Raw genomic sequence first — 12887 nt, forward strand, 5'->3', positions numbered from 1 at the left:
ATCGATTCCAGTTACAGCTAGGAGAAAGACAAGCGGCAGAATTTATGATGGGAGTGATCAGAAATGCGCATGAAAACATGCGAAGCAACGTATACGATGGGTTCCAGAAAATGCAAAAGTAAGTTGATGGATGACTTTTCGGTTAATTCACACTGACATTGTACAGCGGTATTCCATACTAGGCAATGGATATATAAGAAATGTACATTTAGTCGCTGTTGTATATGTCGTCGACACCTTAAGCTGTCATATGCAGTTATGATCATATGTCGTAAAAGTATTGCGGCTGCCATGCGCATGATCGTGAAAAGTCCTGCATGCATGTTACTTGCATTTCACACACAGAACCAGTAGGATAAGGAGAAGTGAACTGTGTGTAAAAAATGCCACACATGCTTGTTCCGGTGAACGCCGAATCTCGAAAAAGTCCGCGTCTGTCGATAGGCTGTCTGTCCAATGAATGGTTTCTCTTCTCTATTGTTTCTCTATCTCTTTTCTATTTCTTCCGCTTTTTCCACTCAGCCCACAGCGCTCCATGTCCTACATCTTCCGCCCCGCTCTCGTCATCTCCCGTGCTTCCCGCACAGCTTCATTGCCATGGGCAGGCGCAGCGGGCATGGTTGCCAATTTCGCATCCTCCTCTCGAGTCCGACTTGACACAACTCCTTCATCTTTTTCGCGTGTCAACACCACTTCTGCTTCCACCACCACCTTTGTGGGAGAGGAAATGCCCGAGCCTCTTCCGTCTCTTGAAGCTGAAGGGGAAGCAGAACGATCTGTGTCCGCTCATCAAAGCCCATCTACATCAAACCCTAATCCTGATCCTATCCCCAACCACCAAATCCCTCCACAGAAGGCATCTCCCATACCACAGCCCAGTCCTTTGGGATCCCTTTCATCACCGTCATCATCACTGCCTCGTCCATCTCATATCCCCCAGTTCACAACTTCGCGCCAGGTTGCTCGTTCACCTTATGCTGGTTTACGCTGGACACCAGAAACAATCGACTTTTCATATCCCATATCAAACTCCGATCTTACTCCCACTCATACTCTTCACATCCGTTCCACTCGAAACAATGTCCTTCTCACCCTCACGGATGGTCTTGGTCCTTTGTTCGGTACCGTGACTGGTGGTACAGATCGCACATTCAAAAATGCTCAGCGATCAACTTATGAAGCTGCTGCTCAAGCAGCTATCAAGATGTTTGAGCGGGTCGCTGAGTGGTCGAGGGAGACAAAAACAAGCAAAAAGCATGAGCCTAAATTGAGAATCTCTTACAACGGATTGTTTGGATCGGCGAGAGAAGCTGTCACGACAACTTTGGCAGGTCCGCAAGGATCAGACATTCGGCGGTTAATCGTCCGGGTCGAGGACCGAACGAAGGTGAAGATTGGAGGCGTGAGGGCTAGGAAGCCAAGAAGGTTGTAATCAGTGAGTAGACGTCTTTCGTTGAATACCGATGCTCAAGCTAATCAAGAGCTTAGATATACAGAAATTACATGCATGATTTTCAGTTGCATATTTTGGAATCATATGGTTAAGTTCCTCCTGCTTTTTTTCTTATCTTATCCCCATTCCCCTCCTTGTTGCGCCAGGCTCTTTCGAAGCCCCTCTGTGTCGCACTTCACGGTCAGAGGGGTCAAAAAGTAAGCCAAAAAAGAACGTAATACAAGATATTCTAGCCTTGTTTATTCCTCTATGTCTGCTTATGCCACAGACAAAGAGTTATGCTTAAAGGAGACACGTCAATCACCATGTCTATAAAAAGTATTGTCGCAAACTCTCGTTCCGAGGGCCTATAGAAAATACATCTGCATATGAACAATATTGTATAATCAACTGCATGATCCATACATGTTGCTGTGCTTGCCTCTACCGATAAAACTGTAAGGGCTGTTTGTGTCAACTAATCATTACCGATCATGGAAACTTGATATTAAAGTAAAAGCGTGGAAGAGGTATCTCGTGCTACGAACAAAGCTAATTAATCTAAGGCTTGAACTTCGGGGCGAGAATTGTTAATTTTGTCCTTGTATAATGCGCAGAAATGAAACTGAAAATGGGCTAATACCAACCTATGTTGGTACTAATGAGTTACGCACTACTTCCTTCCACTCTGTCTGGCATTGTTAAGCAGTCGACCAGCACCGGGAGTGGCTTTTGACAAGTAAGGGACTGGTGGCGCAACGTAGACATCATCTGAGTGAGGTTTTAACGGCGTATTTGCGGTCTTGAAGGCGTCAGATGCCCCCGAGTTGACCTTGTCAACGTGGATTTCGCCGTCAGGATCCTGGATAACCTTGCTGGGCACCGGGGAAAGATTCGGCCCCGCGAGAGATGTTGAGTCTGAGGACGATAATTCTCCCATCACGGGGGACTTGAACAATGCTTGCGTTTCCTCCACCTGTGGGTTTAAGTGAGCAACGAATGTTTTAATGGTATAAAACGTCACTAACCTGGGGTGAAAATTTCTCGAACAGTTTGTCAATTGTCATTATTTGCCCCGCATGACGAGCAGCATCGGTGTGCAAGGGACGAGCAGATGGGGTTTGAGCTAGAGCCCTCGAGGGTTGAAGAGGCTGTTTTGACCTAAAAACTTGCGATCGAGGCTTGTGACGCCAGTTATGACTGACATCTGCCTTACTGGGTAGGGAAGAGCCAGACTTCACATATATTGTCTGGTGACCAGGGACTGGTGTTTGAGCAATTGCTCTATCTGGAGAAACGTTTATTTCGTAGGTCATCGAGGACGGGTTGAAAAAGACGGGGAGGAAGGCAGGAATTCGGATAGGGGTAGCGTAGGAAGAGGTGTAGTCCTCCTCTTCAGATTGCGTAGGAGTGGGTTCAACACTTGACATAGAAGCCGATCTGACACGGGCCTTACAGGCATTGCGAATAGCTGTGATGTCTGACTTGCGTTGATAGTCTGCCGGCGACCCAGGAATAGGCGATAAGGAGATTAACTGGCGAAGATTGGCATGGGATTTTGAGGGGCCGATGACTGAAGTTCCAAGCTTACGTTCAAGAAGCTCAGTGTCAGAAACGACCCGCTTTTTACCCTGAGGATTAGGAAAAATGGCACTTCTACTGTAAGTATCGGTGGCCTCCTGTGTAGTTTCGGCCGTCTCTGATGAGGAATTTGGAGACGTTGGGTCAAACTTGCGAGGAATTGACTAATTGACAAGTCATTAAACTGTGAATGGATGGTGAATCATGACGACCTACGTCGTGTGCCACCTTTGAACCTAGAGCCAAAATTGAATTGTCTGCCTTGATACCATTATTCTGATACGTGTCCCTCAACACTAGAGGCATCGCCTTATATGTCTCACCAATGCTGATGCTGTCCTCACTGGCCAATTTCGTGCCTAGATTCTTTTTGCCAGTGCTGTATAGCACACTTGATCCGGATGTTGATCGAAAAGATTGAACACCTGACGATTGCGTTGCCGATGAGATTGAGCGGACCGACTCAGTTCCTATCATACTTGACACCCCGCCTGAGGCGGGGCGAAGACCAAAAACAGGGGAAATGTATGCCGAGTCATCGGCAACTGTAGCGTCGACACCGCTAGACATACCATCAATATAGAGACTGAGTCAAAAGTTTTGTTGCAAGAATCCTCACCTTGGGTTTCTCGCATATGGTAAGGAAAGCGGCCCATAGAAAGTCGGGATGGGTTTAGGAGTCGATGCGAGAATGAGTTCTGGTTGTTTAGCCTTCTTGATCTGATCTCGCCGCCACGACGTGAGCTTCTTCTCGAAAAGTGGTTTATTACTGTGGTCAACGGAAGACTGGTGTAAGTTTGTGTCGTGATTGACAGATGATTTATGCGTCTCATGTGATTCATTGTGATGATCCAAAATCAGTTGTTGCCGGCCAGAAAACTGTGTGCCAGTTGAAAATCCATTAGGATCCTTGGATAGATTGGTGACTGTCGCTGTGGATGTCGGTTTGGATGGAGTGCCTTCGTTTACCAACTCTCTCTTCCTGAGCATAAATGGTAAGCTTTGAGGACCGAAGCTTAGCTCGGCAGGGGTTGAAAATTCGCTAGCGATACCGGCGGATGTAGGCGTTCTATTGGCTGTCGCGGAGATGTCGGCCAGAGGGCGCCGAGACGGGCGAGATGAGTTGCTGTCGTCTCCAGCAATGGAGGTACCGTCAGATGCCTTGGGGCGGAGATCACTCGGGGGAAAGAGCGATTGAACATGCTTTTTTATAGTTCCAAAGGTATCCTCAGGTATAACAGCGCTTCCAGAGATGGCAGAGGAGACGGATGGTGTTGACCGATACGCACGGGCCTCCAAGGATTTGCCACCCAAGGGTTGGCTATTGGCGTGACTTTGCTGCCTTGGCTGCGACTGTGAATCCCCGTCGTCGGTTCCATTGGAGCCAGAAAAATTCCCGTCATGACCCATACTGGTCAAACAATACCCTAAAGAACTGAGAAGATTTGGAAGAATGAGAGGAAGGAAGGGGACGCGGCTGCCACGCGTTGAACGAAGACGTTTGTAAAATGCTGCGAGGCTGCAAAGATAAAATGGACGACCGAAAGATTATTGCGTAGGGAGGTGAAAAGGAGGAAGAAAGCAAATGTAAAGAGAGAAGAGAACAATGAAGAAAGATGGACAGAAGTGAAAAAGGAGAGAAGATGTAAAATGGGTAGAACGGTAGAAATGGCGAATGGCAACGAATACTATAGTAGAGGAAGAACGCGAGACTTGCGCCTAGCTTGAAACTGAATTCAGCCGCGCTTCTTGTGGTGTTTCATCAAGGAAAGGTTGGCGAAAGCGGGCACATAACTGGTGGCTATTCATGGCAACTACTAGCATATGCAAGCTACAAGTACTTCTTGGTTGTGTTTACATACTTCTTCCTTGTATTTACATACATCAGGAATACCCACTGGGAGGAATGTACCTAGATCGGGACAACCGATTGACAGTGCTTGTTTCCCAAATGCCAAAAAAATCCATGTTCAATTTGATCCCGTTTCCCCCGATGTTGTCTTTAGTGAACTCCTCGCTCCCTCCTCATATATCCGTTGTTTCTCTTCAAGACTTTTTATCAGAGCTTCCTCAAAATCCCTTTCTATCATACACTCCACACGAATAGGGAACACAATGTTCGGAGCATTCAGGCCTACATCCTTCGTTTCCGGAGGTCTTCTCTGGTATGCGTTCCCAGGGACGATGCCGCTAAGCTGATCTTTCGATAGGAAAAATCCCTGGCGTCTTTCTCCGACCCGGAAAGCTAACCAGCGCAAGCGCCTGAAGAGAGTCGATGATGTTATCTCCATGGTGGCTGAAAGCGGAGTGACGACACGTAGCCTAGTGAAGGCTTTGGCCTTGCCAACTGAGGCGGAAATGAGCCCAAGGGGTAAGTTGAAGTGTCTTCGTCTGCGGTTGGCAAGGTGTATGCAGGTCGTGTACGGGCAAAGAAGAGAGTGTACAATACAGTTACATGAGCTAACTTTTAATCAGATAAGTATACAACGTTCTCAAAACGCGATCCCGGTTACAGAAAGAGTCAACATAAAGTGCCAAAGTGGACACGAGTAAGTCTCGTCATGTCTACGGGAATTAGATCCTCTCTCACATCTCTGCAGTTGACGTTACGCGAAAACCCCAAGGGTTTCTAATCACCATATCATCATTCATCTGTCACTGTGCTGCATGTACCATTATATCAAACATTAATGTACCTTCCCATCTCAACTCGTACGATTGCAATTGTCATTCATGAAATAGTCAAAGCAGAACCCATGGTGCCCGCCTGATAACCAAGTCAGATTAACTCTATACAGGTATAGATCCCTCAATATTCTCTCAACCCATGCCTGGCCAAGAGATGCCGCCCCCATACCAACTCAACCCACTGTTGTAGGGCATCTGCACCCCAACATTTGGTGAAAAGGGTCTCTGCCCCCATCCCGTACTGTAAGTCATTGAAGGCGCGGAGCTTGGTTGGGGGTAAGGCACATTGGCCACTTGTCCAAGACCAAGAGGTTGATCGTAATAGCCTGGCATCATGTTCATTCCTTGCTGCATTGACCCAACAAAATAATTTGGCGGATTGCCAGGACTGAAATCATCATAGCAGTTGTTGATGGGAAGTGACTGGAGACGTTTCTTACGACGGCGTGACCCTTCAGTGTAAGGCGGTGCATTCGTGTCCATTGGGCGAAGAGACTGAGGAAAACGGGGAGTGCGCGAAGGGTGTGGAGTGGTGGGAGTGGTGGGACGACGTTCGCTATGCTGAGCTTTGGGACGCTAGACTTACTTCAGCTTTTTTGTATTCTAGAGGGATATAAGACACTAACTTCGTCTACAGAACGGATGACCCATGCTGTTAGGCACTGCATCAAGGAAGGCTCTCTGCTTTTCCTGTCAATTGCAGGCCCAACAGTGCACGAGGTATAACTGGCATTCTAATCAGTGGTCAGTCAATACTTTTATTGGAACAAGATGGTATGGACATGGCAAACGGACGAATTGACCAAAAACCCAGTATCTTAGGTTGGTAACAGCAAAGAAATACACCTGGTTCTGCACACAGCTATCGTACACCTATTCTGCATTATTGATACTTTCTTTTCAAAGAAAATTCTCAACTCACCTGCGCCTGTAGAAGATTTGCTTGTCCTGCATCCCCAATCCAGGTCTCTTTATCATAAGGGCACCATCCCTCCCCCCCTCGCGTCTTTTCAAATTCCTTGATAGCACTCAAATCTAGGACGCTAGGTGGCCTGACTTCGATCAACATCGAGCGATCCCTGTCGTCGTTTTTGTTGACGAGCACCATAGAGCCAAAGCCATCCCAGAGAAAGTGCTTCGAACGCGATGTCGACATGGGTGGCAAGTGTGGAGGGCGCGGCGAAGGAATGAGATGAAACGTAAAGTTCTGCGAAGAGTATCGAAGCATGTGCAAGGTCGACACCGCCGTTTGGAGAAGCTGCGGAAGAGCATAATGAGTCTTGACTTTGTCTTGTGTTCTGCAAACTTACAGTACCCGTCAACCAACTTAGTAACCCATTGTCTTCGGACTCATGCACAGATTGGTCAAAAAACTCTAGGGTATCATAACCATCTGCTGAAAGAGCGAAAATCCTGCAAAGTTGAACCGGTATTAACAAGGATCCATCATAATTAATGAAATGGAAGCTGACTCACTGCGCGCCCCATCTATTCGTCATGTCTATAGGATAGGCAGGCACATTTTCTGCTTGAACTAGTTTGAGGTTAGATGATGGTTCGAAGGATGAGGTATGAATAAGACTTGGACTAACAATCGATGATATCCCGCTGCCACTCTGTCTTCTGTTCCCAACTAACCAGGACTCGAGTATTTCGAGCCCGTTCTGTTTCTTCTAAGCGTCTATGCCACTCCCAGCTCATTTCCTCCCAACCTTTTCTTGTGCCTATTATCCAAAAACCATTTTTCGCCCCTCTTCCCGGCCATCGATCCCAGGAAGGTATCTTGGCTAGTCGAAGATAGTCAAGGAGATCCTCGGCAGGTGTGATGAATGAATGGCGAGAAGAAAGTAATGTGAAAGTAGAGGGGGACTGATTGGTCAAGGAAATATTGGAAAAAAGTGAGCGCAGCCCAAGACCGGTAGGTTGAGAAGAGCTCCTTGCATGAGTTAAAGCTCTAGGGTTATGAGTCTTCGTGGGCGGGTCAGATCTCCTCTCCGAATGGTAATTTATGGGGTTTGCCTCGTGCGAGGGATGGCGTGAACGTGATCCAGTGTTATTTCGCGTATCATCTCTCAGGCTGCTGAGAGAGCCCATGACTGGTCCAACATAAGACACCGGTCGCGAAGGTAATGGTTTGTCTGATCTTTCACCCCAAGATGTTCCCGAGTTTGTTTCGTTCACAGTACTCCGACTAGCGAGTTTAGTGGAACTCCGCAACGCCGGCTTTAACATATTGGCCTGAAAAACTCGATGCTTAGGCTTTTTTTTACCCAGTCCTATCACCTCAACAGGTTCTCCCGTCGGGCCAATTCCGTTAATGATCCCTAAACTTGAGTCATCGATGCCAGTAGAGTAGCCATCATCAGACTCGTATTCGAGGTTTGAACGGGTTCCTCGCGACCTGGTGGAATCAAAGGAAACTCTTGAGCGGATTGATCGGTCGGACGACATTTTTTGGATCATCCGTTCATGTGAACGACTGCGCCGAGACGTATGCGGCGTTGGCACCCTACGATGATTCCTATTAGCTGCCCTCTGTGATTGAAGAGCTTTCTTAGCGGCGTCGGACGAAGGATATACAGTTTCCGTAGAGGAAAGCTTGCGCCTGCGATTATGCCTTTCCTGGGGGCTTTCAAGATGTTGATGGGCGTGCATCGGCGTCTGCTGCAGCTGCATTCTCTCTCGGCTTATAGTGTCAATAGATTCTCGCCTGTGACGTTCGGTGGCAGTGTCTGCGCGAACAGGAACCATAAGATGATCAGTTGAAGGGGTGCGTGAATGGCCCTTGGTCGAATACAAGCTTGAATTCCTGCCGTGAGTCATGATCTGGCCAAGGCTGTGTATACAAAAGGGCGATATTGATAAAATAAACTACAGATACTTTCAGCGGTGATAGTTGGAATGAACACTAGATGTATGGGAAGGGTGATGTTTGCCTAGGCGGCTGAGATGTGGAGGGTTGGTGATCAATTTTTCCTTGGAATTGGGATTGTATACTGACGTTGGCTGAAAGTCCCAAGCAAATTGTCAAATCGTCGGATCTCCAGACTTTTCTAGGTGATGTAACCTACTGCCCAGAACGGCAAGGTGCAGGTAAAAACTCCCGTCGGTAAATGTGACGTTCAGGTGTCAAATTCTTTCTGAGGTCTATTTTATCGGCTGTTGTGCTGGCGTTCGTCTCGCGAGTATCTCCTGGTAGGACCGCCTTGTTTCTGGCTGTTTTTCCTTTCTATTTCTTGTAGATGGCTGACCACGTAAGGTCCGTTCAGGATAATATTCCTACACCGTATGACGAGGATATACAGAGGGAGGTGGAATCAGGACAGAAGGTTGGTATACTCGTGGCGTTTGAGGGTTTGACAGGTTTGTTGGTGGCGGATACACTATGAGAGAAGGTGGTATGGGTACTGGCTGGACGATAACAGAGTGAGCAAAGGGATGCAGGGGAGCCACAAGAGTGGGCGAAACTACAGTCACAGAAGAATAAGCATTTCACAATTACAGGTCGATACAAGACTTTTCATTACTAAAGATACAAGGACGATAGGGAAAATGTAACGGGGTATCTCCCATATAAAAAGTTCCGAGGCAAAATGTAAACCAAATTGTAGACCTTCCGTCACCAGGATTACCGGTCGAAACCTGATGGGTCAATCTACCGTATTTCTTGCTCTGCATAGTGCTCAAAAACCGAGATAACTTGGAATCAAGAAGCAGAGCCCTGTTAAAGGTAGTGGCTAACAGATACTCACCACGAGGTTCCCCGATGTATGGCCTATAGCTTCTTCGGTCACAACAAAAGTCACAGCAAGGCCCACAGCAGTCGTTATCACAACAGCAATCGCCAGAACAATGCTAAAGGATGGCAAATAAGTCAATTGCGAGGGGTGCGACAGTCAAGGGTGGTATTTTGAAATGGCTGAATTGTGAAGGGATGCCGCAGATGACATAGGTCTGCAGCCTGGTGCGATGAATCATGCCCATTCAAAACATGCGGCATGGTGGACCCCAGTTTGGTCAAGTGAGGAACGATGAAGCGTCCAATGGGGCCCTAGAAGTGGAATCTCGGACTCACGGTTGAATAACAAACTCCCATGAAGCAGGGGGCAGTTTCAAGCCTTCTGGTAGTGCTCCAGCGTACGTAGAAAGATGAAAATTAAGAGAAATCATCAGTATCATCAATTAAAACAGCATCTGTATTCGTACAGTAAATGCCATCGATCAAATGCAATCGCAGGCCGTTGGCGGCCCCCACAGTGCCCGACGAAGCTCCCAGGCCCAAAAGCCAGACTCCAGAATGATTCAATCTCGTTCGCGTTTATTTGCAGATTTTCCCGTCATCACTGGACATGAGCTACCCGAAAATCCCCGGCCGGTTCCGAGTGATGGGCTATGTTTGTACAGGACCCCAAATTTGCTGTTCGAGAAAAAAGGAGCATATGCGGTGCGTGGTAATTAACAAAGGCGAATTTGAGAGGGTAAGGAGATCAGTGGGAAGAAGCACAGCACTGTTCTTGCTGTAACGAGTGTGAGAATCTGGAACGATAGAAGAAATATTCCAGCAGACGCGGAAAGTCAGACGAGTCTATGAAGGGGATGCTTTCTTTTGATGGGCGCGGGCGTGCGGCGTGGCAAACAAGAAGCGGGAAATGGATGATGGATATGATGATGCTGTCTTGTGTTCCTCATTGATTGCTGATTAGAGGAACAGGATCAACGCGGCTGTTTTATTAGAGCTTTTTATGGCCTGTCTTTATCCGTCTTTTCTCCCAAGAATGAACAAAATAGATGCAACTGTATATGATAACAGTGCTCGTATCAACCGCACAAATGAAGCGACTGTATTTGTAATATCATTATCATGTGCTATCATCGTCAACGACTACAAATCTCACACTGACATATGTTAATAAGTGTCGAGGGAGGCGACCTACGGCACTCAGTGTTTTACAGAGAGCCTTTCTTCAGACATCAATCAGGCGGATATACGCAAATGCAGGACTATTACTACTCGCCTTCCTGCTGTCGACGTCCATTCAAGGCACATCGTAACCTTGTCAGACCACACCAGATGGCAAATGATCGGTGCAAGTATCCGACCTGACTCTCGCCGCTAGCAGTTCAGCAACGTCTGTCCCGCCACGCTCTCTTATCCGATCTTCTCCAAAAAAGGATGAGTGATGTAGCCTCCCAAGCTGTATCCGCCAGGCCACTGCATCACCTTTATATATCACCCAGTCATGAATGTGTAAGAAGCGTAGAGGACAAAATTCTGCATAATTATTCCCATCCATCAATATTAATCTCTCACATACATCTCAATCCAACTTCCAGGTATAATCGATGCGATACCTACATTCTCGAATGCTGACTAGTCTCTGCCATAGGTATACCACCATGTCTTCCACATTGGTACCCTCTCCACCTTCAGAACAAGCCCTCCGTACCATTCTTCCTCTCCCTTCTCCACAAGACGGAATCTACAGTGAACCGCGTATCCCTCTTGAAGTCAATGTTGTACCTATCACTTGGTCATCAGATGGGAAACATTATCCGGCCCCATCATTGACCGAGAATCGTACCTTGTTGACAATAATCAGTAACAGCAGACAATACACTTCTGCGTTTGGCAAAGAATACTGCAGGCATGCCAAAGATATTGTACTCCTTATGTTCGCCTCTTTTCACCCCTGCTTCGGCCGGATAATCACTTCAACTGAATTTGCATACTATCACCTCCAATTCCTTCACCAGCAACCCAATATGGCCAGATTGTTGTCAGAAATTCTGGATGCTGTAGTGTATAACATCACGCTGGTGACGTTCAAACTGGACGAAATCATCGCTTGCGTCAAATGGCAGCCTTCAGTCGTGCGAGAAATGGACTACCACGCCGGATTGGAAGGACTTCACATAGAGAACAATGACGACGAGAAAGAAAAAAACTCAGCATCCAAACAGGGAACATTGCACGCATTCAACCCAGACCATGGGTGGTCTGGCTGCATTCGTGTACCTTCTAGCGCAACACAACCCATTCAACTTTTCAGGCTTAAGACCGCTAGTGAACTTACCAAAGGGCTCAAGCATGGAGACTCGGATGCTTTGATAGAAGTAAAAGATTGGATCCTAACTTTAACAGAGGAAACTGAGGAATTTGAGTGTTCTTACAGACTCCGGTCTGTAGAGACAGAAGGGAAGAGCAAGAGTAGGCAAAAGGGAAAACACAGTCTTTTGACATATTCTGGCAACTCGAATGACTCGGATGATTCGGATGATTCGGATAATGTGGATACCGGCCGAAAAAAAATGTGTCGATCGTCGACCATAAGGGATGGACAGAGAAATATTCACATCATCGAACCTAGGAAAACGGGTAGAATCGACAAAGGCAAGGCTGGACAGGAAGCTGAAAGCTATAGTGACGAAGCAGATGCCGAAGATGAAGATGACCATGTCGGCTCGGGAATGGACTCGCCGATAGACATCGACATGACTCTTGAATCTGGTACCGAAGATAGCGACCCGGCAAGTGACATTGACGTCTACCAACCCACTACAGAAGACGAAGATAGTGAGGGTGAGGATGAGGAGGATGATGAGGATGAAGATGAATATGTACCTGCATCTCGCGGCCGTGGCCGATCGTCCGCTCGTGCGTCAAGCAGCAAGCTTCCTTATCGTAAGCAAGCCAAGAAGCACATACAGGTTAGACGAAGGACTTCAAAGGCTTCATCTTCCTTCAATTCTGACCCAAATGCCAAGCCGAGGTTTAGCAACACGCATGTCACTCACGCTTCACCCATTAACCGCGCGAGACATGCTTGTGACGAGTGCCGCAGGAGAAGAGTCAAGGTGAGGAGTTTTCTCACATATTGCATACAATTTGACGGGAGCTGAACTTGGATGCGCTCTAGTGCGATGAAACTCAGCCAGCTTGTACCAGGTGCTGGCGTCTAAATAAGAACTGCGTATGGGGTAAACCACCGCAATACGGCAAGATGGGGAAAAAATCAAATTGAGCAGAACGTATGGAAAACGCATTTTCTCCTTAGGATCTTCCAAAGTATCGTGCACAATCTTATAGAACACAATTCACGAAAGACCAACCAACATGGTGCATACATGAAACCCAGTACATCGTTTACAAACCAAAAGATTTTTACTTATGCCAAAAGTCCGTATT

The 12887-nt window shown here is 47.2% G+C and overlaps 6 protein-coding genes across 6 annotated transcripts in view; 4 read left to right on the forward strand and 2 right to left on the reverse strand.

The window, feature by feature from the left end:
• Positions 1 to 182, forward strand: part of CNBH2020 (hypothetical protein) — a gene marked incomplete at both ends in the record, with an annotated part of 7314 nt that extends 7132 nt beyond the window's left edge. Inside the window, 2 exons of the mRNA XM_768656.1 lie at positions 1 to 118; positions 167 to 182. The exon at positions 1 to 118 is cut by the window's left edge and continues 220 nt beyond it. Coding sequence (XP_773749.1) covers positions 1 to 118; positions 167 to 182 — 134 coding nt within the window. The remainder of the gene's footprint in view (positions 119 to 166) is intronic.
• A 353-nt stretch (positions 183 to 535) lies between these two features.
• CNBH2030 (hypothetical protein) lies at positions 536 to 1432 on the forward strand (the record flags this gene model as incomplete). Its single annotated transcript, XM_768657.1, has 1 exon — positions 536 to 1432. The coding sequence occupies one exon, from the start codon at positions 536 to 538 to the stop codon at positions 1430 to 1432; it is 897 nt and encodes a 298-aa protein (XP_773750.1).
• Positions 1433 to 2105: 673 nt separating this feature from the next.
• On the reverse strand, positions 2106 to 4423 carry CNBH2040 (hypothetical protein; the record flags this gene model as incomplete). The annotated part of the gene is made up of 4 exons (XM_768658.1): positions 2106 to 2408; positions 2461 to 3177; positions 3230 to 3575; positions 3633 to 4423. 4 exons carry the CDS (start codon positions 4421 to 4423, stop codon positions 2106 to 2108), a joined length of 2157 nt encoding a protein of 718 aa, XP_773751.1.
• A 705-nt stretch (positions 4424 to 5128) lies between these two features.
• Positions 5129 to 5646, forward strand: CNBH2050 (mitochondrial 54S ribosomal protein YmL31; the record flags this gene model as incomplete). The annotated part of the gene is made up of 4 exons (XM_768659.1): positions 5129 to 5178; positions 5224 to 5453; positions 5489 to 5562; positions 5614 to 5646. 4 exons carry the CDS (start codon positions 5129 to 5131, stop codon positions 5644 to 5646), a joined length of 387 nt encoding a protein of 128 aa, XP_773752.1.
• A 187-nt stretch (positions 5647 to 5833) lies between these two features.
• Positions 5834 to 8152, reverse strand: CNBH2060 (hypothetical protein; the record flags this gene model as incomplete). The annotated part of the gene is made up of 7 exons (XM_768660.1): positions 5834 to 6277; positions 6328 to 6435; positions 6497 to 6574; positions 6624 to 6959; positions 7012 to 7114; positions 7178 to 7235; positions 7294 to 8152. 7 exons carry the CDS (start codon positions 8150 to 8152, stop codon positions 5834 to 5836), a joined length of 1986 nt encoding a protein of 661 aa, XP_773753.1.
• Positions 8153 to 11098: 2946 nt separating this feature from the next.
• CNBH2070 (hypothetical protein) lies at positions 11099 to 12723 on the forward strand (the record flags this gene model as incomplete). Its single annotated transcript, XM_768661.1, has 3 exons — positions 11099 to 11880; positions 12034 to 12556; positions 12619 to 12723. 3 exons carry the CDS (start codon positions 11099 to 11101, stop codon positions 12721 to 12723), a joined length of 1410 nt encoding a protein of 469 aa, XP_773754.1.
• Positions 12724 to 12887: the final 164 nt, after the last annotated feature.

Source organism: Cryptococcus neoformans, chromosome 8 (assembly GCF_000149385.1).
Source record: "Cryptococcus neoformans var. neoformans B-3501A chromosome 8, whole genome shotgun sequence".
NCBI classification, from domain to species: Eukaryota; Fungi; Basidiomycota; class Tremellomycetes; order Tremellales; family Cryptococcaceae; genus Cryptococcus; species Cryptococcus deneoformans.